General features: G+C 37.7%; 2 protein-coding genes and 1 long non-coding RNA gene across 3 annotated transcripts; 1 reads left to right on the top strand and 2 right to left on the bottom strand.

The window, feature by feature from the left end:
* Positions 1-5381: 5381 nt before the first annotated feature.
* LOC121768193 lies at positions 5382-7005 on the bottom strand. The gene is made up of 3 exons (XR_006043305.1): positions 6849-7005; positions 5916-5980; positions 5382-5416 (listed from the first exon to the last, which is right to left on the bottom strand). It is a non-coding gene; the product is annotated as an uncharacterized LOC121768193 (long non-coding RNA).
* A 917-nt stretch (positions 7006-7922) lies between these two features.
* Positions 7923-8237, top strand: LOC121767000 (phenylalanine N-monooxygenase-like). The gene has a single exon (XM_042163218.1). The coding sequence runs from the start codon at positions 7923-7925 to the stop codon at positions 8235-8237; it is 315 nt and encodes a 104-aa protein (XP_042019152.1).
* A 9271-nt stretch (positions 8238-17508) lies between these two features.
* On the bottom strand, positions 17509-18117 carry LOC121766999 (phenylalanine N-monooxygenase-like). Its single transcript, XM_042163217.1, has one exon. The coding sequence runs from the start codon at positions 18115-18117 to the stop codon at positions 17509-17511; it is 609 nt and encodes a 202-aa protein (XP_042019151.1).
* Positions 18118-26593: the final 8476 nt, after the last annotated feature.

Raw genomic sequence — 26593 nt, 5'->3', positions numbered from 1 at the left:
CCTATACCTTACAGAATCTTTCGGTATAATACCGCATTGCGGTATACCAAAAATTCGGTATGTCAATCTTTGAAAACCTTTACCTTACCGACATTTCTGTATTATCATACCGTGTTGCGGTATACCGCAAATCATACCTGTTTGATTTATAAAATATTGAAAATAACAGTTTATGTACTAGAAAATGTCCAAAATATAAAATTCATCACAATCAAACATAATTCATGTCATTCAAAAATCAAAACATAGTTTCATACATTCAAAACATAGTTCATCAATATTCACACAACTTCCAAAAGGTTTAAATAACATGGTTTGGGTAGAGAAAGTGATGCTTGAGCTTCAAAGAAGATGGCATTCCATTATGCATCAATCATCAATTCATCATCAACACCTGTTCGAGATTAACAACAAACATGGAAAGCTCATATCAGAAAGATAAATACCAAGCATTGATAGAAAACATGAAGCATAACATACTACTCTTCTCAAGCTCATTTCAGAAAGATAAATTGGCTTTTCTCAAGCTCATTCAAGACCAACTTAGAAGCAAAATATACTCTGTTCAAAACAATAAGCAATGATTCTCATAAACCACATGCCAAACTACCAATCAGGTCAAGTGTTGAATTATTGTAAAAAGATGCGACTAAATAGATAATGTTTCTCAACAGTCAACAGAGAGTAGATAATGTTTAAAAAGCACATACTTTAGAATAATACTAGAATTAAAATGAATAAAATGTAAACAATCTCATTGGAATAACAAACGAAAATAAACTCTAAATAACACAAAAATGAAAACATTGCAAAGACCTATGAACAGATTAATACAGCTATGGTTTTCATTCTTGTGCTAAGACTGTAACTACTCACAAAGATCATCACCCATCTAATTGCAAGCTGATTTCAGACTGTAACAACTGACAAAGGATTAGGCAAAGGATTGTGAATTGCAATTCTTGTGCTTGTGAATTATGATAGGCAAAGGATTAGCTCAAGTAGGAGGTGTTACTTGAGAAGCATCTTGGCCCATGTTTTGATCTACAAAAGAAACACAAAAGGATATTAACATCTAAAGATATAAGCTAATAATTGATACTAAAGAGTAAAGCAACATACTCTTTTCTATTTCTTCAATTTCTCTATAAAATTCAAGTCGTCATCAATGGGATCCTTATATAAGCTAAATTTTCAGTTCTAAGCCAATCACTAGTGCACACCAATGCCTCTACCATTTTTGGACTCAACACGTTCTAAAAGAATCCACAACCCTTTTACCTAAGCTAAAAGCAGAATCACTTGCAACCTTTGAGCTTGGAATTGCAAAGATATCCTTCGCAATAGTGAAAGGATTGGATACCTAGATGCATTTAATTTCCACCACTCCAAAGATCAAAAGTATGATTAGACCTCTTCTCCATCTCATCAGCTAGGTACTTATCCACTTCATTTGATATTTGATTCAGTTGGTCTTGTTCAATTTCCTCTTGCACTCCATTATACATTCATCAAAGAGATACAATCCACCTTGGCCAATATTGTCTCCAACATCCTCACATTCTAGAAGTGGCCTCTGATTCAACACGGTATCATTTACTCCCTTATATTCTCCCCACAAATTGACCAAGTCATTTTTAAATCGATCACACAAGTGTTGAAGCTGTTGGTCTTGATCAACATTTGTTAAGCTCCTGACTTTCAGTTTTTTGACACTAACTTTAAGCATTTGAAGCTTGTTCCTCGGATCCAAGACATTAGAAATAAAAATCAGTGGATTCATTTTACTCCAATCCTCCCCATATTTTTCAAATTTCAGTGAAATCTCAATCACCACACTTTTTCTCAATCTCAATTTGTAAAGCAAACATTGAAAGTGCAATCAAATGGGACGTAGGAGTTTTAGAAGCACTTAGCTATAAAGTCAGGTCATAGAAACTTTTGAGGAAGTGTACAAATGCTTTTGCATTATCCCAATCTTCTTAACTTGGAAGCATCATCGCCCTACCCTTTTCATCATTCTCACGGAAGTATTTTATGAAAGGAACACATTCTTCAGCCATTCTCTCAAACACAATTCTATACTTCTTTAAGCAATATCAAGCATTTTATAGGTAGAATTTGCTGCGCGGTCCTAAGTTTGGTCACAACATCCGGGAACGGTTGTGACTGTCAAAACTTAGTATAGCAAACTCCCTAAATTTGTTCAATCCGTTCGCAGCGAAGAATTGATAGAACAAAACTCTTTGCGCTTATAGGCTTACTTGAAGATTTCAGTCTTTCAAAAACCATCTTCACAATTAGTTAAAGTATATGGCATGCACATCTTCACTGCAATCTTTAGGTCCCGAACAGGCAAAGGTTTTATCATCTCCCAACAGTCTTACTTGGATATGAACAGATTTCAAATTGTTGCAACATTGCTGAGGATGTTTTTAGTCGGGAAGGCTCCAAAATTAATCAAGGAAACAAGAACAACAATGCAATGATTGAGTTCCATTGGACTCAACCCGTCCATTCTGAGAATCAAATGGTTTAGAGGTATCAAATAAAACCCATAGAGATTTGAGAATTTACTTCTGATGAGAGCTCGAAAGAACATGAGATAGGTCATGGAAACAGGATGAAACTGCAAAATTCTCAAATTCCATAGCCGACTGCTAGATCACAATTTGCAAAAATTCCGGACAGCAATGAATGATATCGTTCAAACGGGTCAAGGCCTAAATAATCAGTCGCGGCAGGATTTAGAAACATAGACAAATGTCATGAAGTAGTACAAATAATGGTTCAACAACATCATGGTATTGGAAAAAGATGAACTCACATCAATTGGGTTCGCGGGGGTTGTTAAAGACAACTCAATGTGAATGGAATTTTTCAGAAATTTAACAAGATCAACCATTAAGGAAGGAGAGAACAAGATAGTCTTAACTTGCTGTTGCAGAAAGAAAAATCATTGAGTATGAAGCAATATATGTAGTGAAACCGAGCTAAAAAGAATTTCACTTCTGCAAGAAAGAACTTGCCACATACATGGTTACAAAATAAAGAGGTGAACCAATAGTTCCAATAAGAATATTCCATTATTTGAAGAAAACAGGTCTGGAGGTGTGATCATACTGAAGGTCATAACTGCAAACGACCTTAGGAATGAAGTTCAATGACGGAAGTTCACAAGGTCAAAATATTGTCCTTACGAAAGATGAATCAAAGAAGACGATTAATCAAGATGTCCAAGGTTACGAAGGCAAGTACAAATTTTGAAGAACTGAAAGCGAGTCATAACTCGATGAAGAAAGTATAATGGGCATTACTTGCAAATTGGGAGTCAACCAAGGAGTTTAAATAGACAAGGGCTCACGTTTATTCAAAACGTCCCGAAAGGAATTTAGAATCCAAGTACGTACTGTTGATTTAAATATCGTTCATTCTAGCTACGAGGGTTTGCACTCCCTCGCACATTTTTCGCGAGCCTGAACGTGGGTAACATCGTTCTATGAAATCGGTGGATTCAAGTTGAGGTTCATCGTATGTCGAAAATTAATAACACATTTTTTTTATTTATGGCCGCATCTACAAGTCTTCTTGCCATGCCACGTAGATTTTCGGAAATGCCTTGCCATTGCACACGTGGTCTTAAGGTGTGGTAAACGTCATCGTATTTGTGTCGCATCGCCATTTTGGCATGGTATGCAAGACTGCATAGTTTTATTATATCTTAGGTATGATCTCGCCATTATGAGGATACCACCAAAGTTTGTGAAATATATATTTTCGTTGGTTTTATCACTCAGGAAAAGTGATATTGCAGTGTCAACTTACAGTTATAATTTCAAGCATAGCTTGAAGCCTCGTACTTCAACGTCTATCTGATCATTACCTAACTTAAGCTTCATCTGGCTCCTACGTTGCAGCTAAGTTCAAAAGTTCCACATTCCACTTTAATAGTGGTTCTATACGATACCTCGTACTTCACCGGTCATGAATTTCCACCACATAAACGTCATGCATATATTTCACAATCAACACATTTATTCGTATAATCATTTGGTATTCCATAGCATAACAAACATCGTACATTAATATGTGTGAATAGCAACACTTAGTCAATCAATCATCCATGGAATCGCATTTCATAAATCATGCAGTTCATGCTCATCTGTATCACAATCACAATTCGCAACTACGCGCGTATCATGCTTTGCATTTCACAGTTTCATAGTCATGAAATTTTAACCGCCTAAGCATAAAAGTTTTGTCGTTCATGGAAGTAACATGTATTTTCTTCATGTAAAAAATTTGCAGTTTCGTGGACGTAATAGCAAATCTCATCGTCAATTAATACAAGTTCACAATCACACTTCAATATCCAACACATTCAAAGCCATCATGCCTCACTGTTAAACAAAAGCAATTGTATAATCTCATAGTGTCTCACGGTTCATATCTTCACAACATTTTCCAAAAGCCATAGTATTTACTTATTTTCCATAGGTGTTGTTTCATAGTATAATCGAGTAATCACACGCATACTTTACGTTTCACAATTCATGTGATTTCAATCATTTAGAATTTCATCTACCCAAACTCATACAAGTCCAATCACATATTTGCCGATTTTCCTCATCGGGGTGTGCACAACAATATTCATCATTTTTTTGGCATAGTAGTATTAAACAATTTCATATACATGTATTTTCATCATCCCACACTTCAAACAACATTTTCGAAGACGTCATATTATCTTCGATTTCCATCGAAATAATTTCATTCTCACAAGAGTAATATTCCCATCGAAATTTCCAACATTTCACAGGTTCGGATCAATATAAATTGAGATACTTGTTACCTCATTCTTCGTGGTTGGGCGGAGACGAGTCGTGGTGTTGAGCCTTCGACGATTATCATTTAGTCAAATTACACATGAATAGACTTTGACTCAACAAGACTCTTGGGTTCATAGCGGAAAGAACTGAGGCTCTGATACCAAACTGTCACGACCGCCATTCTAGGGTATAATAAATGCGGGCGATCGCGACTTAAACAGACTTAAATATAACAAGGAAAATAGGCTAAGGTTTCATCAATAAGGCTTGACCAACATATTAAACGAGCAATTAAGTATAAAACAAGATGAGGGCTCGGGTTTAAATAATGAGTTGGGCCAGACATTAATATTAATGAAAAAGATTAAGAGTTTGACATTATCCAGCAAGACTTTAAAATATCCAATAACGGAACAAATTCAAGTTCAAGCCCAATTGCTAATAAGTAAAAGAAATATCGTAGCGGAAAACGACCAAGAGAAAGAGTGAAGTCATGTGTGAAGACACGACGACACTCGGAGTTTCAAGACAATATTATCATTTCGTTTAATTTGCTCAACACCGCCAACCGCTCGTCGCCGCTCAACCTGCACATAAGGAAAACATATGCAGGGCTGAGTACTTATAAAATACTCAGTGGACTTATGCCGAAAACATTTTTAATAAAGATATAGTTTATCATGCCATACGTAAGTAACCATCGGGGTTTAGCTTTAGAAAGGCCCGAGGCACTCAAATCATTTTCCATTGTAAAATTCGACTGATCAGTCATTTTCACATAGACAATAGCCATATCTGCCAATACATGACAAGGAATGCGGCCGCAAACCAGGTCACTAGACCGGCCAGCCCGTACGCTAGCACACGATCTACCATAGGTGTACACTAATCCAAGTAGAGTTTGCGGCTCTACGAGGACCCGAATTCGATTTATATAACAGTGGCAACAGCCACATCAGATAGGCACGTTAAAACAAATCACGGCATGATAAATACTTTAAACCACCCTTATAGCTCCACAATCATACGTAAAAGAGTTTAGTAAAAGAAAGCCCACACATAGTGTAGGGTAGAAAAGAAGCCCACCTCGACCGTTTAGATTTCAAGTATCGCTTTTCCTTTGATATCACGTTTAGCGCATGAATTATCACCTTTAGATAAGGTATTCTCAATTAGTCACCAACATGGACTTAATATTATGCATGTCCTTAATTTTTCCCTTTTCCCAACAACAAATGGAAATCACATCATAGCATAACATCTTTGCATATCACATCCTCTCGTCACATATATAATTCATGTATGTCATTCAAAACATAAAGATATAGTTATTTTGCAAAGGTAGAAATCTGGCAGCACTGCGCAACCATTTTATAAAAATCATTTAAAATTCATCCGACTTCCGTTGGGGCTAAAACTTTACAAAAAATCAGTAGACTCATAAAATAACTTCCAGTTTAAATTTCATGTCAAAATACCCCTTTTTAGTCGGTCAAATCAAAGACGTAACCCACTGGTCGAGAAAACATGTTTCTGGCAGAATTGCGCAGTCAAATTTAAAAATTCACCATAAATTCATATTTCTTCCAAATGAGTTGAAATTCGCACACAATACAGAAGACATCATGAGGTTTACTCAGGAAAAACAATCGATCAAATCGGAGTTCATTTGGTCGGTCAAATACATGTCGGAACATACTGTCCGAACTTACAGCTTTTCATGCCTTTAAAAATTCGAATTAGGGTTTATCCCTATTTATTCAAAATCAACTTTTTCATGGTTTTAACACACACACATGCTCGAGAGAGTCCTTATACTCACGTTTTCGTAACATCATATATCATTCATTATAGATTCATTAAATCATCAAACAATTCATTCAAAACGCAAATCACACATCCAAACACAAATTCCCACCGATTAAATCCCTTAGATTTGAAATCCCTACACTCACTATATGCATGAGGGTTCAAGAATACCGATTAATAGGTTAGATGAGAAAAGATAGATCAAAATACCTCTTCTTGATAGAAACGATTGGTAGAAACAAAACATGATCTTGATTCTTCAACAACTCTAGAGGCTTCAACTTAAATTCTTTTCAAAGGAAGAAGAATTCATGGAGAAAAATTGGAGAAGATTGGGAGAGAGTGGGAGAGAAAAGTGGCGTGAGTTTCAAGGGGGGGGGGTGGGAGCGTGATTTTTGATCTCTAGGTGTAGGGTTTCTCATATTTTATAGAGTTAGGAAAGAATCTCTAATTAATTTCATGAGATATGGAGGATTAATTAAAAGATATTTGAAGAAGATTTGGGGGATGATTGGCGTGGAAGATGAGGGAGAATAAGGGAGAATATTTCGAAAATCATGGCTATTTATTTAGCCATTGATTTAATTTAGTATTTTCACGGAGCATAATAAAATAATACGGAGCAAGAAAATCAATAAAAATCCTCCCACAATAAATGGAAATAGGCGTGTGAAATATTCCTTCCACAAGGAATAATTTCCAAATCTTGAATAAATTAAGGTAAGGTAAGATTTGCTAGGATATTCCAATTAAATCATAGAAAGAAATAAATAAGGGATCAATTAATATAATGAATAATTCCACCTCTCCATAATTAGGAGATTTTCGAAAATCTCCATGAATAAACCATAGGGGTCGAAATTTCCATGGAGGTAATAATTGGCTTTGGATTTAATTGGATAATTATCCCAAGCAAATAATTAAATCCAAGAAAATAGAATTCCTCTCCATAAATTTATAGTGGTCGAAAATTCCAATAAAATGGGTAAGGTAGTTATTGATGATCCTATTAAAATCTCACTCCCCAAAATAAAAATATAAATTGTGGCTATATTTCATTCCGCATCGATTAATTAAGGCCACGTCATCAATTCGACAAGATTGACTATTCCACCTCTCAACTCCAAAACAAAATTAGGTCGCACAGAAATCAAGCAATTAATTCACTCGTCAATTAATCCACATACTTCACGGCATTAAAACATTTAATGCAAAATTTTAGGGTTCGAAAAATTAGGGTTCAAAAAGTGGGGCGTTACAAATATGATGTTGATTTTATAGGAAATGATGTTGGCAACAATTGATAATCCTTCAAATGCAGTTAAGTGGACTATGGCAGAGATGATCAATCAACCCGACATTCTTGCTAAAGCATGTGAGGAGTTGGACCGAGTTATAGGTAAGAACAAGCTCGTTCAAGAATCAGATTTGTCGAAACTAAATTACGTGAAGGCTTGTCTAAAAGAGTCATTTAGAATCAACCCGGTATCACCATTTACTTTGCCTCACATTTCAAGCAAAAACATTGTCATGGGTGGCTATTTCATCCCAAAGGGTAGTCATGTGGTGCTTAGCCGCCCTGGCCTAGGTCGGAACTAGGATTTGGGATGAGCCTCTCCGGTTCAAGCCAGAACGACACATTGTTGATGAAGTCTCAAATGTCTCGCTTGTGGATCACGATTTGCGTATTTTGTCATTTAGTACCGGAAGACAAGGATGCCCCACCCTTGAGCTTGGTTCTACCACAACAACCATGCTTTTGGCTAGACTTATTCAAGGTTTTAGCTGGAAGCAACCACTTGATACCAGTACTATTGACTTGGCTGAGTCTAAACATGACTTATCGTTGGCTAATTGATTGCTCATGCAGTGCCTCGGTTAGACTCACAAATTTATCTTCAACATGTGTGAAAATAATAATAATAATATATGCTTGTATTTGTATTATATTGTTGTATGTATTTATTTGAGGTATTTGTTGTGAAATAATTTGTACACTAAATTAAGTCATTAGACTGTGAAATATTATGACACATGATCATGCATGATGATGGTGGTTTAGAAATATGTCGTACATAATTGGTTTTATAGTTCATATTGAGTGATATAGCTATTTTTAAGAAAGGAGGATTGGATTGTTGTAGTATATAACTCGGACATATGATACATGCCCATAACTCGAGAATGTTGTGTTTCATCAACAGTGCATGGTTTACGTAATGAAATATGTTTTTTGCAAGTTTATCGTCAAGCTCCAATAAATTGTTCTTTACATATACCTATTCCCACACACTCACCTATTGTTGGTTCTGTAAATTTAGCACGAGAAATGTTAGTAATCGACGAAAAAAATAAATAAAATCAAAGAAACGAATTAATGCAAAATACATAGTTCCGTGGTTCGGTCGTATGACCTACATCCACAGAGAAGCTATCAACCAATTTATTCAACACTCAATGACAATAAAAAAAAGCTCGTCAGAATCGCTCGAGAATCATTCAAGAAAACAATCGCTTAAACTTGTGAGCTCTTAACTACAATATTAATCTCCTCACATAGAAATGATTATTGTTCTCTTTCTTATCACTAACTGAATCTGTATATGTATGTGAACTGAGAGAGCACACATATCGCCCAACAAGATTGAGCTCAATCTAAGCTCGCAAACCCTTCGGTTGCAAATGCCTACAGTAGCCGTTGGAAACAAATTTTCAAACTTATTCCCATTTTCAACTTGGTCCTCGGTTTATGACTTATTCAATATGCATCCACATATCTTACAAATTCTCCACCTAGGTCATGATTGAATAATCTGACCACCAAATTCAAGCAATGCTTGAGCTTGGAACATGGTAAAGTCTTTGTCAGTATATCTCATGCATTCTCTTTTATGGACACTTTCATCACTTTCAGAACCCCTTTTCACTTCATATCCAATGAAATGCAACTTTACATCCACATGTTTACTTCTCTCATGGAAGGTCTGGTGTTTGGTGAGGCAGATAGCACTACTATAGTCACTGGAAACAATCACGACTTCTTAGTTTATCCCAAAATCAGAGGGGATTCTTCAACCAAAAATTCTCCTTCATAAACGAAAGATGTGTCAGGTGTGTGACTCTCTCGTGTCAAAACTTACAGCAAAATTAGAGTCACAGAACCCCACTAATGGATCTTGATCACTGCCCTTAGTGTCTGAGAATAGAATACTGTAATTAGATGTCCCTCCTAGATATCTCAAAATCCAATTTGTGGCAACACCATGGCTCACATTTGGTCTTGTGCAAACCATTGTGCAAATCATCCCCCATCAAACTCCAATCCAAACTACCAAAATATATATCAACAACAAAGTCATCCAATGAAAGAATTCAAGATCAATGCTCAGAAATTAAAAGAAGAACGTTCCTTGTGTTGATTGACAGTTATGCAAAAGAACAATTGGTAGAATCCTAAGAATTTTGAGTAAATGTGAATTTGAAATGTGGGTGTGTGAATAATGTGGAGAAAATAGAATTTAAAGAGGGAGAGGGAATTGGATACTAGGGTTACAAGGAATAAGAACGAAAGAAGGAAGGAAGAAACATATCATCTACACAAAGTAGCAGGAGTTGCAATGAGCATATCATCTACACAAAGTAGCAGGTAGGCTACTGGTATGCTCTCCTTTCTCTTTATGAATATACAACTTTCATATCTTGGTTTTTCAAAACCAAATTCCTGAATGCACTCATCAAATCTCAAATACCACTGTCTTGAGCTTTGCTTGAGACCATACAAAACCTTGTGGATTCATGAAAAGCTGTCATATAAGCGAATTCCTTATAACTTTCCGGAAACACAAACACAAGTAAAAACAGAGAGCAACAGCCCCTCGTAGCTTTTATGTTCCAGATTGAAACATGGGATGCCTTTCAAAGCCTTAACCCGCACTACTATCGTCTTAGTAGAGGGAAGTAAGGGTCGAATCCCACAGAGATGGTTGCGAATGGAGTTGGGGTTGAGACATTTTGGGCGGTCTTAGCTGCTGCCACGCTTTAAAAGGGGGTTAAGATTAACTAAGAATTTAAACTGCTCAACGGGTAAATTAAATTGATCAAATCAAACGTGAACATTATAAACGTAAACCACCAACTGATCAACTAAACTAAGAAAGCGAAAAGCATAAAGCGTCTTGGGACCACTGACACTACCTGCGAACTACAAAAACTGCGAAAACTAGGAAAAGGTGACAGGGACATGCAGTATAACTAACTACCATTGTCTTCTTCTCTAAGAAATGAAAATTGAACGACAAATAGACAGATCTGAACAGAGCATAAGCATTAAACATAAAACAACACCGATTCAAAACTGATCATATGAATTCTTAAGCAACAGAGACAGATCTAGAGAATTGACTACTTCTTCTTGCAAATAAACAAAACTAAACACCATCTACCTAGGCAAGGAATAGAAAAAGAGCTGAAACCAAATGCATCAAGATTTTCAAGAAAGAAATCAACAGATCCAACACGACTACAACTAAAAATTCTATTTCATTCAAGATCGGCAAAGGAAATAAGCAAACAGAAGTTCATAACTCAAATGGCACGATCTAGTAGACTAGAAATGAAACCTGAGTAGCTTAAAAACAGAACAAACTGAAATAAGTAGCTAACTACTAATGTTAAGCACGAAAATAGAAACTAAGTGTTTGAACCCCTCGAGAAACAAAGAAAGCAAACGATGTAAATGATGGTGGCTTGAATTTGACTCCTCCTCTAGCAAGGACAGCATGCTGAGATGTGGCTCTTTCTCTCCCGAATGGCTTCTACTCCATACTAAGGAAAGTGGTGACTTGAGGTAACTGAAGTGAGGAGTGTACGTGTCTGTTCTTCAATGTGTCTCATCTATATTTATAGGACAACTTCTTGGGCCCAAATCCCTAGGGCAAGCCCACATGACACTTTTACCGCTATGCCCTTCTGAGATGCTTTTTGTCTTTTCTCTCTCCTGTGACTCATCCTTCTAAGTGCTGGGGTCTCAACTGATCAGCTCGCAAGCGCAGTGGATCAACTTGACCTCATTCTTCTCTTTTCTGCTCTATTTCGCCGAGGTGATCAAGTTGCTGCTCAACCTGGTGCTTTCCCGTGCTGCTGCCCTGCACACTCAAATCTAACACACTTTTCGCCCATTACCAGCAACATTAGTGAAATAAACCCTATAAAGCCATGCTTGTATTGCGCCCCATCAAACTGGTCACACTTAAATCATGCTTGTCCTTAAGTATGAAATATCAAAAAGAATTAAAGGGCAAGATGCATGCATGGATTCCTGACCAATTTCTACGGACTAGCGACTATTCACAACACTGACTTAAACAGACTCCTAAGATTAACACTTATCTATGAATTTTCACGAATGACACTGGTTTGTTTTCAGGCTGCATCCCCCACAAGCTTAAGGTCGTTCTAGATACTCTGCAGTCTCAAATTCTTCCCTCCCCCTATTACTTAGTCTAATCAGCTTGTCCATTCGTCAAGACAGCCCCTACTCCAGCCAACTGTTGGATTCACTCGGTCACTCATTTCTCACCAGAGATGTTAGGACCATTCTCTCATTCATTTTGCCATACCACTGATGCCTTGAGTTCATGGGCGCAGGCTAGTTCCTTAAGGTCTTACTCCGTCTATTTCCATCCCCTCTTCTGGACTTCGTCCAGCTTATCAACCGCGTCTTCCGATTTGCTCAAGTCTTCATCGGGTATAATTTGATGGGAACAGCAAGCTCTGCCCTCACCACCCCCGACCTCTACTCCACTTAGTGTATGGGGAAGAAGATCAAGGTTCACCTAGGCTACTGGTTGGCCCAAGCGTGCTACCAGATGACCGCAAACCCTTCTCGTCACATATACACCTGCCATATCCTCGGTGCCTACCTCCAGTGTAATGTTGTGATGAAAATTGCCAAGTCTGCACCCGAGGTGATCATGTGTGAAGCTCTAGAGCTATTCAGCGTGGAGTACTTCTTTAACAAAGGTCTCCTGTACATGGATGGCTCGGATGTGTGCTTTTATGAAGTAGGGAAGGCAGAGCCCGTGGTGAAGCGCGAGGTGGAAGGAGCAGAGGCGTCGACAAGTATGGATGGTGAAGAGCTGAGGAAAGAGATGCTAGAAGTTCGTAAAGAACTTACTGAAGTCCGTGGAGAGATACAAGCGCTGAAAGGAAGCATTGCTGACTGGGCAGAGAAATCGTCCCTGCAGAACGATCGGATGGCTGATGCGGTCAGAATAATGATGAAGATGGCTGACTGGCTTGAGAAAAAATTTCCCTTGACCCAGAAAAGGCTACCTCCTTGAGCCAGCAGTATGACCAGGTAACCTGGTCAAGGAAGCTCATCCCTCCAGAAGCCCACATCCACGTCCAAGCCTGTAGCGCCCCTGTCCGAGAGAAAGCCCATGTCTAAGCAACCCGAGATCGAGGAAGAGGAACCGTTGTCGCTGGTTAAGAAGAAAGTAAAGATGAACCGCCCCAATGTACCACCCAAGTCTGGCTCCTGTGGGGGCCAGACTCAGAATTGATACCCCCCAACGACCAAGTAAATTTACATTTCAGTAATTTTATTTTATTTTGTCTTTTGTATATTTTGCATGTTTGTGTTTTTGAGTCTGTGAATGTGTGTTTTTGTGTTTAGTATGTTTTGTTATGTATACATGTGTTATCTCCCACTTAGCCCAATCCTTGGTCTAATTGTGAGAAGTTTGGGTTTATATAGCATGTTTGGTTTCTGTTAAGCAATAGTGTCTTCTCCCACTTAGCCCTGTACCCGGTCTAAGTGTGAGAAGTTTGTTTTGTACATATATGTTTCGTGTAGCATGTTTGTTTAATTCTGTGATTTGGTTTATGTGCGCACCAACTACCATGTTTCCCCCCTTCACTAGGATGGCTTGGAGACAAGCTTGAGTGAAGTGGGAGGGGGGAGGGAGTTAGTGCAGTCTGTGTCCAGCATGAGTAGAAGTTGTTAGGTCTATGAGTCATTTTTTTAGGAATTATGTGTTTTTAGCATGAGTTGGTGAATATAATAAGGCAAGATTCCCTTAGTGAGAGTAATTGAAGAGAGGATGCACGTCAACTTTGAGGCCTTTATCCTTAATAAACTGAAATCGGTTTGGATGAAGTGAGGACGATAGAGAATGCCTTAGCTGACCTAGTTGTGAGTCCCCACCATAAAAGTGAGTTATAAGCTTAAACACTTTACTCTAACATGTAAAAAGAGGGGCTGCCATCTGATGCTTAGGGAGAGAATATAGAAAGGAGGAAAATAGTGGTGAAAAGCAAAACCTCGTGGGCCTGGGAAAAGGGTACTGGAGGTATAAGCTAGAAGAAGTCCAGGAAAAATGAGGTATAAGCTGGACGAAGTCCACGGGAGGAATTAATATATATATATATATATATATATATATATAGGGGTGTGATACAGTATAAACTCTCTAAAATACAAACTATACAAACTTTAATCATACGCACTTAATACAATTAATCAACGGTTAATATAAGAGATTTTTCTAATGTCAACATTTTGACATCGAAAAATCAGAATTTGGACACCCCCGTCGACAGAATTTGTACACTCCGTACATCCCCCCTGGTGACATAATTTGTACATTCCGTTGACATCGACCCCCGGTGACATAATTTGTACACTCCGGTGACATAGTTTGTATAGTTTGTATTTTAGAGAGTTTGTATTTGATCACACCTCTATATATATATATATATATATATATATAATAAATTTTGGAGGTATAAGCTGGACGAAGTCAAGGAAAATTAGGAGGTATAAGCTGGCCGAAGTCCAGAAGGAGCAAAAAGAAATCCAAGGCCAGGAAGCAATAGTAACCTGACCCGGGAATTAAGGGGAGTAGGAAGCTGTAAAAGGGGAATTTTCATAACCCGAAGCATCAGTGGTGTGGCAAAAATTGCAGAGTGATAGATCCTAACATCCCTGGTGAGGAATGAGTGATCGAGCGAATCCAACAATGGGTGAGGTTGTAGCCTATCTTGACGAACTGACAGACCGACTAGGTGGAAGAAGGGAAGGGGAGGATTTGGAGACTGTAGACAATCAGATTGACCTTAAGCTTGTGGGGATGGCTGCCTAAAAGTTGAAGCTAGTTCATGCAAATATGTTGTTTTCTTTAAGTGTTTGTTTTTCTTTGTTGAGTCAGTTTATGTGTCTAGGTCTAGGAGTTTGTGTTTTGTTCGTGTCTTTAGGGTCGGTCATAGGATAACCATGCATTGAAATTCACCTTATTTATTCTTCTTGTCTTTATACTAGAGGACAAGTATGATTTAAGTGTGAGCAGTTTGATAAGGCTAATTTCATGCATCGGTTATGGGGTTAAATTCAATGATTTCCAGGGTCTAACACATGTTTTAAGCCAGGTGTGTGGAGAAAATCGCCAGACCCAGGAGGGGAAGAAGATAATCGTCTGGCGAAGGAATTCAACAGAAAAGTGAGCAGAAAATTAATAAATTGCCAGATGGAGGGCAAAGTGGAGAATTCAAAAGGAGATTCTAGAAGATCGACTCCTCATCTATAAATAGAGAGCACGCGACACACATGATATCAACACTCGCATCACATTTTCGCTTTTAGCTCACTTTCCACACACTTCTCCACACACTCAATAGGCAATTCATGGGGTTCATCAGGAGTTTTTGAGTTAGTTGATGTGTAACACCATCCTCACGAAGGGCGAAGAAACAATTTACCGCTTTCTAGTTAATTTCTTTTGGAATTTCGTCCGAGACTTCGCGATTCGAAGCTCGACCCTCTTGCTTTTGTGAAGTTTAATTCGCGTGGTTATGAAAGTTTCATTTTCTGTTATGGCTATGTTTGATTCTGAGCTTGATGTCGATTTCTGAGTTCGAAGTTGATTTACTCGTTTGGATGCATTTCGCACTTGATTTGTTGGTTTGGAGTTGAATTGTGGTTTAATTTGTTGTCGATCGGAGTGAATTTGTTGAATCGGAGTTGATGGAGTTGGGATTGATCGTTGTTGGGTTCAGATTGCTTGGATCCGGATTGGATTAAGCATTCGACGTATGAATCTGGAGCAGAGTTGTTGAATTCTGCATGGTTGCTGATGTTTGGTTTCTGTTTTCCCGTTGCTTCGTCTAGTAGATGTAGATCTGTTCAATTTCCGGTTAATCGCTATTTCCGACGTTCGAATCATCATGCTCTGTTTTGATCTGGGTTTATGCTCTATTTTCTCCATGTTTATGCTTGAATCATTTGAAGATATGAAGGTCGTTGTTGGTTAAATTTCAGAGTTAGTTATGTGCAGCTTTTCATCCGTACCTTGCTGTTTTGGGAAAATGGTCCCTACTGCATGTTTCAGAGATGAAAAAATAAAGTAAAAATGAGAATTACTCTTTGCTAAAAATAGAAATGATTCAATTAACTTGGAATTTCCCAAAATAGAATAATGACTTTATTAACATGGAATGGAGGGAATATAAAGTTAATAAAGTATGATAAGAAAAGATAAAGAGTGATTTAAAAGTAGAAGAAAAAGAGAATCTACAGATAAATTAGAAGAGGAAAAGGAAAAAAATGAATATGAGAATAATTTTGATGGTCGATCTAAAATAAAAGAAATATGATCATTTTGTGGAAGATGCATGTGTAACGTTTTTCATTTAGAACAATTGTGCATGGTTTCTCGTGAACGAATAAGACAGTTCAACCAAGGTTAACCATTCACACCACATATTATTAGATAGAACAATTGTGTGTGGTTGTGTACACACACAAAAATGAGTGAAAGTACTATTTCTTTTATTAGAATCGAGCAAACAAAAGAAATGAATGACTGCTACAAAATCAATACTGGGAAGTCTAGCCTAATCAGTTGCTAGGTTGCAAAATTAGCGCTAATTAGATTCGCCCCTCGTAGAATTCATGGTAATAATTCTTAAATTATAGTAGTAATAAATAGAGTAAATAAAATAAATTTAGACACCACAAAAGATATTGTCTAATTACACATTTTTAGTCAATTATTGACGTTAATAAATGTTTCTACAGACATCACCTATACTATACAAAATGTCTTCAATCTTGGTCTCACAATTAAAATTAAATCATTTAAGTTTCCATAGTAACTAATTGCGTCTCAAACCTGTCCTATAAAGTATTTGTTTCATTCTAAGTTGAGTATTTTTCATTCGGCACAAAATTTTTCGTAGTTTTGCATTGTGAGTTAAAGTGGAGAGAGAATGGAGAGAGTTATGTTTTTATATGAAAAAATTGTATCATTTATAGTTAGACATTCTAAAAAATATGTTACTTAAATGAGAAGATGAAATATAATGTTACTGGTATTGCGCATTATGTGAATAAATTGCTAGAATGACTCATTGATGAGGCATTTGGTTTATGACATTTTGTTTTGCTAAGCTTTAAAATTCGACCAATTTCATCTAGAATGGCAATGACTACGATGAGAATTTTCTAAGCCTTGTACCTATGTTGCCATGTCAACTTAAATTTGGATTGATATATAAATATAAATCTGTTAGAAATGCTAATTTGCATTATGGAAGGTGCATACTATACGAAAACAAATCAGCTAATTTAGTAGTATGTTCCAATTAACTTTATTTTTACAAATTTCTTAAAGAGTTGAAACCTTCTACATTGGCAATGACAAAATTATTTTTCCAATAATTAACGTAGTCTTACTAAACTTTCAACTTTCCAGCACACAGCTGATAAGTACATGAGATGATAAAATACAAGTTAATATGAAAAGACAACAATTGATAACACACACTTATAAATATGATGCAATACAAATATATGATCCTAATTTTGTTTGAGTTAAAGGTAAATTTGTGAGTTCAAGCGCGGCACTGCATGAGCAATTAGAGGCTTAGCCAATGCCAAGTCATTTTCTGACTCAGCCAAGTCAATAGTATTCGTAGAAAGTGGGGGTCTCCATGCAAAACATTGAATAAGTCTAGCCAAAAGCATCGTGCTCAGGGTAGAACCAAGAACGACTCCAGGGCATCCTCGTCTTCCAGTACTAAACGACAACATGTGCAACTCCGGATCCGTAAGCACGTCTACTGAGTCTTCATCATGAACGTGTCTCTCAGGCCTAAAGCGGAGAGGCTCATCCCAAACCCTAGGGTTCCGCCCTAGGCCAGGACGACTAAGCAACACTTGGCTCCCCTTTGGGATAAAGTACCCACACACCACTGTATCTTTGCTTGAAACATGTGGGACATTGAAAGGTGCTAATGGATGTATCCGAAATGACTCTTTCAAACAAGTCATCACATAATTTAATTTAGGCAAATCAAATTCTTGAACAAGCCTATCTTTACCTACCACTCGATCCAATTCTTCAGATGCCTTAGCAAGAATATCGATTTCTGCCAACGCCCACTCAACTGCATTTGATGGATTATCAACCGTCTCAATCATTATTTCCTGTAAAATCAATCGTTCCTGATTATTATGCTTTTATAAAAATGGTTGAGTACACAATCTTTTAGATACTAAAAACTTACAACAATTAATGCTTTGATCTCTCAAATGGACAGAAGCGACTCATTTCCTGACTTCTTGAGGTTAATCAAAAGATCAAGAATATCATCTTCCTCACTCTTGAGGCCCTTCTCCCACATCTCTATTCTCTTTTTGATTTCCGGATCTTGATACCTTCTCACATTCTTAATCGCATTCGTGAGAAGGGGTTGTGCTGTTTTTGCATGTTCGGTTTTGGTTGTTGAGATTTCTCCCACTTAGCCCGGTGTACGGTCTAAGTGTGAGAAGTTTGTTTTGGTTTTACCATGTTGTTTGTTTTATGGTCTGTTTTGTGTTGTTTATACTTCCCTATTTCCCCTCTTCACTAGGATAGCTTGGGGAAAAGCTTGAGTGAAGTGGGAGGGGGAGGGAATAGGTGGAGTATTTGTTTTTTTTTTTTTTTCTTTTTCTATGAATGAGAGTCTTAGAGTCTTCCGTTTTTTTTTATTTTGTGTGTTGCGTGTTGCATGAGCTAGTGGATACAATAAGGCAAAAATTCACTTAGTAAGAGCAATTGAAGAAAGGATACACGTCAACTTTGATGTATTTTTCCTTAATAAACTAAAAGCGGTCTGAATGAAGTAAGGACGATGGAAAATGCCTTAGATAACCTAGCTGTGTAGCCCTACTATAAAAGTGAGTTATAAGCCTAAACGCTTTGAGCTAACATGTGAAAAATGGGCAACCACTTGATGCTTAGGGAGTAGAGTATAAAGGAGAAAAAATGGGTTATGGAGGTATAAGCTGGACGAAGTCCAGGAACTGGTGGTATAAGCTGGACGAAGTCCAGAAAAAGGAGGTATAAGCTGGACGAAGTCCAGAGGAGAAATAAAATAAAATTCGGAGGTATAAGCTGACTTCAAGCTGGACGAAGTCCAGGGGAAAAGGGAAAAAAAATAAAAAAAATTTAATTACCTAAGGGCAGGAAGTAAAAATTACCTGACCCAGGAATAAAAAAAAGGGGGATGATAGAAAGGAGAAACTCTCATAACCCAACGCATCAGTGGTGTAACTTTAACTTTGGAGCGTTTTGATCCTAACATCCCTGGTGAGGAATGAGTGATCGAGCGAACCTAACCGCTAGGAAATCCATAGGCTTCTTGACAAACTGACGGACCGTTTAGGTCGACGAAGGAAGAAGGAGGATTTGAAGACTGTAGACGATCAGAGAGAACTTAAGCTTGTGGGGACAGTCGCCTAAAAGTTGAAACTAGTGCATGCTTATTTGTTGTGTTTTGTGTTCTTTATGTGTTATTTTCTTTTCTGAGTCTGTAGTTGTCTAGGTTTAGGAGTCTGTTTTGTGTTAGTGTCTTGTTTGTAGAGTCGTTCTTGGGAACCGTGCATTGAAATTTGCCTTATTTCTTTTTCTTGTCTTTCATACTTGAGGACAAGCATGGTTTAAGTGTGAGCAGTTTGATAAGGCTAATTTCATGCATAGGTCTAGGGTTTTAATTTGTGAAATTTCTGGGTCTAACGCACGTTTTAAGCCAGGTGTGTGAAGATTTTTGCCAGGTCCGGGAAAGGAGGAGGACAGTTGCGTGGACCTAGGAAATAGGCGAATGAGTGGACATTATGCGGAAAATTGCTTGACGGAGGAAGCCTCGGAGTTGAAGGGTAACACCGCCCTTCTGTGGGGTGAAGAAACAATTTAAGTTTCCGGTATTCCAATCTCTATATTATGCTCGAATCTAGATATATGCTCTGTTTTCTCCATTTGCGTGTTTGAACTGGTTAGAAAATTGCATGTCGTTGTTAGTTGGAGCATGAGTTTGTTACTTGCAGCTTTAGCCGTACTTGCTATATTTGGAATCATGGTCCCCGCTGTTTTATTCTCCTTGTCTAGTCTTAATTAGTTAGTCGTTTACTCAATCTAGGAAGTAAAATGTGTCTCTCAGTATTGAAGTCTGATTCTATTACATTCTCTGTGTCCTAGGTCTAGAGGTAGTTAAAATTCTCAACCCTTTTTGCGTGGCAGCAGCCGCTTGTTTCCAGAGTCTCTTAGCACTACTTCACGAATCCATCTTCGTGGGATCGACCCCACTTCCCTATACTAATTTATGGGTTGAGGGATTTATTTTTGAAGGGGAGTCGAGTGTGTTCAACGACACAAACACTCTATGTTCTCTTGAGTTCCTAGACCTGGTGATCCAGTGGATTTAAGGAGCGTGGTGTCTTGACCAAGCACTTGCATTAATTTTCTCTATGCACACTTGCTTACTCCGAGATCGATAATCACGACCCTTCCCTTCAATTGGGTTTAGTCACTTTTTCGCCAAATATTCCTCACATTACAACCAAAAATAAAGACCTTTCGGACTTTTGATGCTTAATAAGATCTAGTAACGGAGGGATTAGACTTTGAGCAAGCCTATGGTATACTTTGCATGATGCATGATTTCAGTGCTTTTAAATACTTTACCTTATACACTTTGAGAGTGAGAGAACACTTCCCATCTTTGGAAGTTTGCCACATGTGAGTGCTTAAATTCAAGGTGTTCCACGAGCTAGTAATGAAAGTGCACTAATAAACCCTACTTGATTTGATTGCGTTAATACATGCTTAATCTACCTTTTCCAAAATTTGAGGCAATTATGACGTCTAGTCCTTGTGCATTCCGTGCGTCTATTCTCGTGTCTTTATTGTTTTGTTCGAGGACAAACAAAAATGTAAGTTTGGGGGAGTTGATACGCTCGGATTTTGCACTATTTTAAGGTCATTATTTGGTTCGTTTTGAGTGTCAAAGTTGCATTACATGTCCATATTTTGTATATTTTATCTATTTTGGTATATTGAAGTGTTTTGTGAGAAATGTGCAAAATAGAGCAGAAAAAGGGCATAAAAAGGTGAATTTCCAGAAGCTGGAACTGAAGGGACGCCCAGCGGGCCGCTGCACTCAACGCAGCGGTCGCTTCAAGCACTCCAAAGAGGTCTGACTCTTTCCCGTGGCCGCTGGACCTATTCACGCGCGACAGCGTCACTTCAAACTCGATTTTCCGGCGTTCCTGAAGTCCGATCAGAGCGTTCTACAAACCATTCTCTTCATCTTGAAAATAGTTTCAAGATGGTACCAAGATCACTTCAATCGGAGTTCTGTGGAGAAAGTTATGGCATTTCTACCAAAGTCGCGCAAAGCTGCCATACTTAGGCGGAAATTTAAGGAAGGAAAGAACCTTTTGCCTTGTTAAGCCAAATCTTTTCCTTCTACTACGGGGCACAAAAATTACATATTTCCTATTGCTTGGGGGACACCTTTTACCATGTTTAAACCTTTTTCAAGCCTATATATACCCCATAACCTCATTCATAATATTCACCAACTCATAGCCTCCAAAATTGGGGAGCCCTCAAGGCTCCTCCTCCAACCCTAATCTTTCATCTTTCATCCAAGGTTCAAAAGTTAAGAGTGCTTCATTGTGCAAGGGGATGGAGAAGGATTCAAGAAGATCATTAAAGCTACAAGGATTCAACCTCCGGGTTTTATTTGCTTTAGTTCTTATGTTTTCATTGTCTTCCCTTCAATCTATGTTTTTAGTTTATTCTATCATGTGTAACTAAACTCATAGGATTCTAGGGATGTGTTAGTAACTCTTTTTGGTTTATACAATTCCTTTTGCTATTTAATATCCGTTTTGTTTTTATTTCGTTTCTTCCTTAAGTTGTTCCGTAATACTACATGTTTGAGTGACACATTCGGTGTTGATTCAATATAACTTGCTACATAATCGTGAGAGGAGGTTGGCGAGTTAGATCCACTTAATAGACACTACAATTAGCTTCCCTTAAAACGACACTGTTAATTGAGAGTGAAGACTTTTCAAGGGTCTTAGGAGCTTTTAGGAGTTACGGACTAGGATTGACAACCCTAGTGTTAGTAATCTACGCTTGTGCCGCATGGGCAAAACTTGTGTGACTCGTTCTATCGAAGTATAAACTGTGCTAGGGTGTTGTAGTTGGAATTTGTATAACCATAAGTGTGAAAGCACATCCCCGGAATTCTCTTATCTCTTATCTTTTATCTTTGTGATTTATTTGCAATTAGGTGTTTACTTGTTTTTAATTGTTTTCATTCTCAAAATTTCCCAAAACTCTTGTTTCTCTAGATAGTATTTGACGCTTAGTATATAATAGTCAGTTGCAATTATATTCCCCGTGTTCGATATCCCAATACTGACCTTTAGCTATACTATTTCTACCTTGTATACTTGCAAGTAGTTTTAGTGCTAATAAATAGTGCATCAAACGGACATTTCTCCCGTGAGTGCCCAAGTACGAAGACTGGGGTGACTCTTCGGCCAAACCCATAGGGACAACAGCCGCAACTGCGGGCACTTCATGCTGAACCGAGGGGAGATTAAGTTCTACCCTCCGCAGCAGCCGCAGGCACAACCACGGAAAAGCCGACAGTCCCTGCAGGCAAGGGCGTATGCACTGCGACCAAGGCAGCCAAAAATGGGGCAAGGGAACCACGGGCAAGATAATTTGGCAGGTATGAGAACACTTCATAATATACCTATCGACATTTTATTTCATACGGGTGCATCGCACTCTTTTATATTAGTGTCATGTGTAGAGACCCTATAACTCCCTACTGATGCGATTGAACCTAGAATGAATGTATCATCACTAGTATGAGGCCTCATAGATATTTCACGAACTTGCTCGAACGCGGAGTTTGTGATGGGAGAACTTAAGCTAGTAGCTCATGATTTGTATGTTATTGCGATGATGAATATCGACATAATATTGGGAATGGATTGGCTCGAAAAGAACTATACGGCGATACTCTGCAAGGAACGACGAATTTTGCCACAACATCCGGGAGAAGGATTGACTACTTTCTATGGGATCTCCATGAATCAGCGTACATCGATTATCTCAGCGTTACAAGCAACAAATATGATGACGAAAGGACGATCATCTTATCTTACTTACCTGTACGGTGAGGAGAAGAAGGAAAAGAGAATAGAGGATGTAGCAATCGTGCGAGAATTTCTGGACGTTTTTCCTGACGCTTTACCAGGACCCCCACCTGACAGACAATTGGAGTTTACAATTGATCTGGAGCCAGGATCGGCCCCAGTATCAAAGGCACCTTACAGAATGGCGCCTAAGGAGTTGGAGGAACTGAAAATTCAGTTGAAAGAATTAATGGACTTAGGTTTCATAAGACCTACCGTATCGCCATGGGGAGCAACAGTACTGTTCGTAAAGAAGAAAGATAGCACTTTAAGAATATGCATCGACTATAGAGAGTTTAATAAACTGACTCTTAAGAATAAGTATCCTTTGCCAAGGATAGATGACTTGTTTGATCAACTTTGAGGAGTTGGTGTCTTCTCGAAGATGGATTTGAGATCAGGATATCATCATCTGAAGGTGCGACGGGAAGATGTCCCCAAAACTGCGTTTCTTACAAGATATGGCCATTACGAGTTCATAGTAATGCCTTTCAGGCTCACTAATGCGCCAGTCGTGTTCATGGATTTGATGAACCGAGTGTTTCACCCGTACTTGGATAAATTTGTACTAGTCTTCATAGATGATGTACTTATTTACTCTTAGAATGAGAAAGAGCACGAAGAACATCTAAGAATCACCTTAGAAACGTTAAGAGCCGAGAAACTCTATGCTAAGTTTAGCAAGACCGAGTTCTGACTTAACGAGGTGAACTTCCTTGGACATATTGTCACCGTAGAAGGAATTCGAGTGGATCCTGCGAAGATTGAGACAGTTCGACGATGGAACTCTCCTTCAACACCTAATGAGATTCGGAGTTTCCAAGGTCTGGCACGATACTGCCGAATGTTTATTGAGGGATTTTCTAAGATCGCAAGATCGATGATCCAATAATTGAAGAAAGTAACCAAATTCGTATGGACTCCCAAGTGTGAAGCAAGATTTCAGCTTCTAAAGGAGAAATTGACCACTGCACCAGTTCTTACCGTGTCGGAGCCGGGAACGAACTATATAGTGTATATTGATGCTTCAAAAGTGGGACTTGGATGCGTGCTAATGCTGAATGACATGGTGATTGCGTACGCATCACGACAACTAAGGCCGCAGGAGTTTAATTATCCCACACATGACTTGGAATTGGCAGCAGTTGTGCATGCCTTGAAAATTTGGAGACATCACCTCTATGGGGTTCGATGTGAAATTTTCATGGATCACAAGCGCCTAAAATACTTTTTCGAGCAGAAGGATTTGAATATGAGACAACGAAGATGGCTTGAGTTGGTGAAAGATTACGATTGTGGAATTAATTATCATCCTGGCAAGGCCAACGTGGTGGCCGATGCGTTAAGTTAGAAGAATAACCTCAACTAGCTACATTTCTCACTCAGGATGAGAGATGAGAGTCTGATATGGGAATTTAGTAAATTGAAGTTGGAAGTGGTGAATGCACCCGAGACGGTAGAGGGAAGAATCGCTACTTTGGTAATTGAACCTGATCTTTGAGCGAGGATCGTAGAAGCTCAAAGGGCCGATGCCGCGTTGGAGAATGTGCGAGTGAAAGTAAGGTCAGGAGAGCATGGGAAATTTTGCGAATACTAATTTTAAAATATTAATAATCACAGATAAATTTCAAGATCAATGAAATGCATTCCATATACTACTCATTTTATCTATCCATTCCATGTTTGTTTCATGTCTTTTATTCCATTAATCAAATTCTAAGTTACTATTTCCACTTGTTACTTTATACTCCGTAATTACTAATCTTACTTAGTAAGTCCTCAAATTTAGTTTAACCATAGTCATTCTAAATCATATTTCTTTTACCAAATCTTATAAATAAAACTCATTAACCTTATCAACTAAATTTCTTTAATCTCAATTATTTGCAATAGTTAGAATATGCTTCGATCATCAATTCTAGTCTCATTTCTATGGTTAATCCACTCACATAATCACACTTAGTTATTAGTCATTATCATATTCAATTCCTTCCTAAAAAAAAAGATCTTTCACTTCAATATTCCAATCAATTTTCCAAAATATATCAAATGACCATTATAAATTCTAATAAATTCACTTTAGTCACTAAATAAGATATATTATTCATTTTCAACAACAAATTGACCAATTAAGATTCATGGATTAATGCCATAAGATAGTCAGTTCATACCCAAAACCATACATAGGTCCAACTCAATTTAGTTCAATGGAAAAACTTATGTTTTCGACGTCTACGGACAAGAATTGATTGATAAACTCAAAACGTAACACAAACCTTATTTGACAACCAACGAGGTCAGAAAAGTTTTACCTCATAACCTATCATAAGTTTCAAATATAAGAAAAATAGGATAAATGAGAGCCCTACCATGATAATCCTACGTTGGTTCGACTGGTTCAAAGCGTCAACACAAATTAAGTGAAACTTTCATAGATGGTAACTTCTTCTTCCTCCTTTGATGACTAATCGGTTGATTCTCCAAAGTGGGGTGAATAGTAGGCTAGTAGCTATATTTGATTTTATAGCAAGAGCCACATTATTTAATTAATTATGAATAGTGAATGACAAATATCACTATTTCGATCATTCATATTCTTTCTAGATGATTCCATGTATAATTGTCTTGATTGCAGTAAAAAAAAAATTCCAAACCTAAAAAAATCGTGCCTCTCGAAGATTTTTGGATATGAAAATATATATATAGCATCTTTTATGCAAAATGACCATTTCTCCCTTCTATTGTATACACTATATAATTTCCGATTTAATTCTATTTTCTTGCTCTGTCTTACTGACGTGATACTTGTGTTACCCCAATTCTATATAAAATAATATTCAGTGTTGTGCACAAATTATAAGAATTTCACCCTAAATTGACAAATATGTGTAGAAAGGAATTTTCCAACTAAACCCTGATTTTGGGTGTTACAATTATGTGTTGAACTAGTATTTTCAGCACAACTTTCTCGAAGCGGACCGCTATTTGTTAAGCAATCATTGGCCACCAACGGTCCGCTGGGTAGGTTGAATGCTCCACATTTTCATCTTCGACTTTTATTTATCTTTTTAGGCTTAAATTTGAACATTTCTCACAAAACACGTCAAAATACCAAAATAGATAAAATATGCAATTATTGGACATGCAATACTCAAAATGGACCAAATAAAGGCCCAAAAATAGTGCCAAAACCGAGTGTATCAAAGAGTATAACTCCCATTTCATTAATTTTTTCAATTCACTTTCTATTAACATTTTTTAAAATTCGTGGCGGATAAAGTATGACTTTTAATAGCTAACGGAGGGAGTAGGATTTTCTTGCGGTGGCTTTTTCAAGATTTCATAGTTACGAGTTGATAAAATATGTAGATTCATATTGATTGTTGTTATTAAAAGCATGGAAAAAGAGAGAAAA

The sequence above is a fragment of the Salvia splendens genome, chromosome 15, assembly GCF_004379255.2.
Source record: "Salvia splendens isolate huo1 chromosome 15, SspV2, whole genome shotgun sequence".
In the NCBI taxonomy this organism is placed as follows: domain Eukaryota; kingdom Viridiplantae; phylum Streptophyta; class Magnoliopsida; order Lamiales; family Lamiaceae; genus Salvia; species Salvia splendens.
This window is presented reverse-complemented; position numbering and strand designations above follow the sequence as displayed.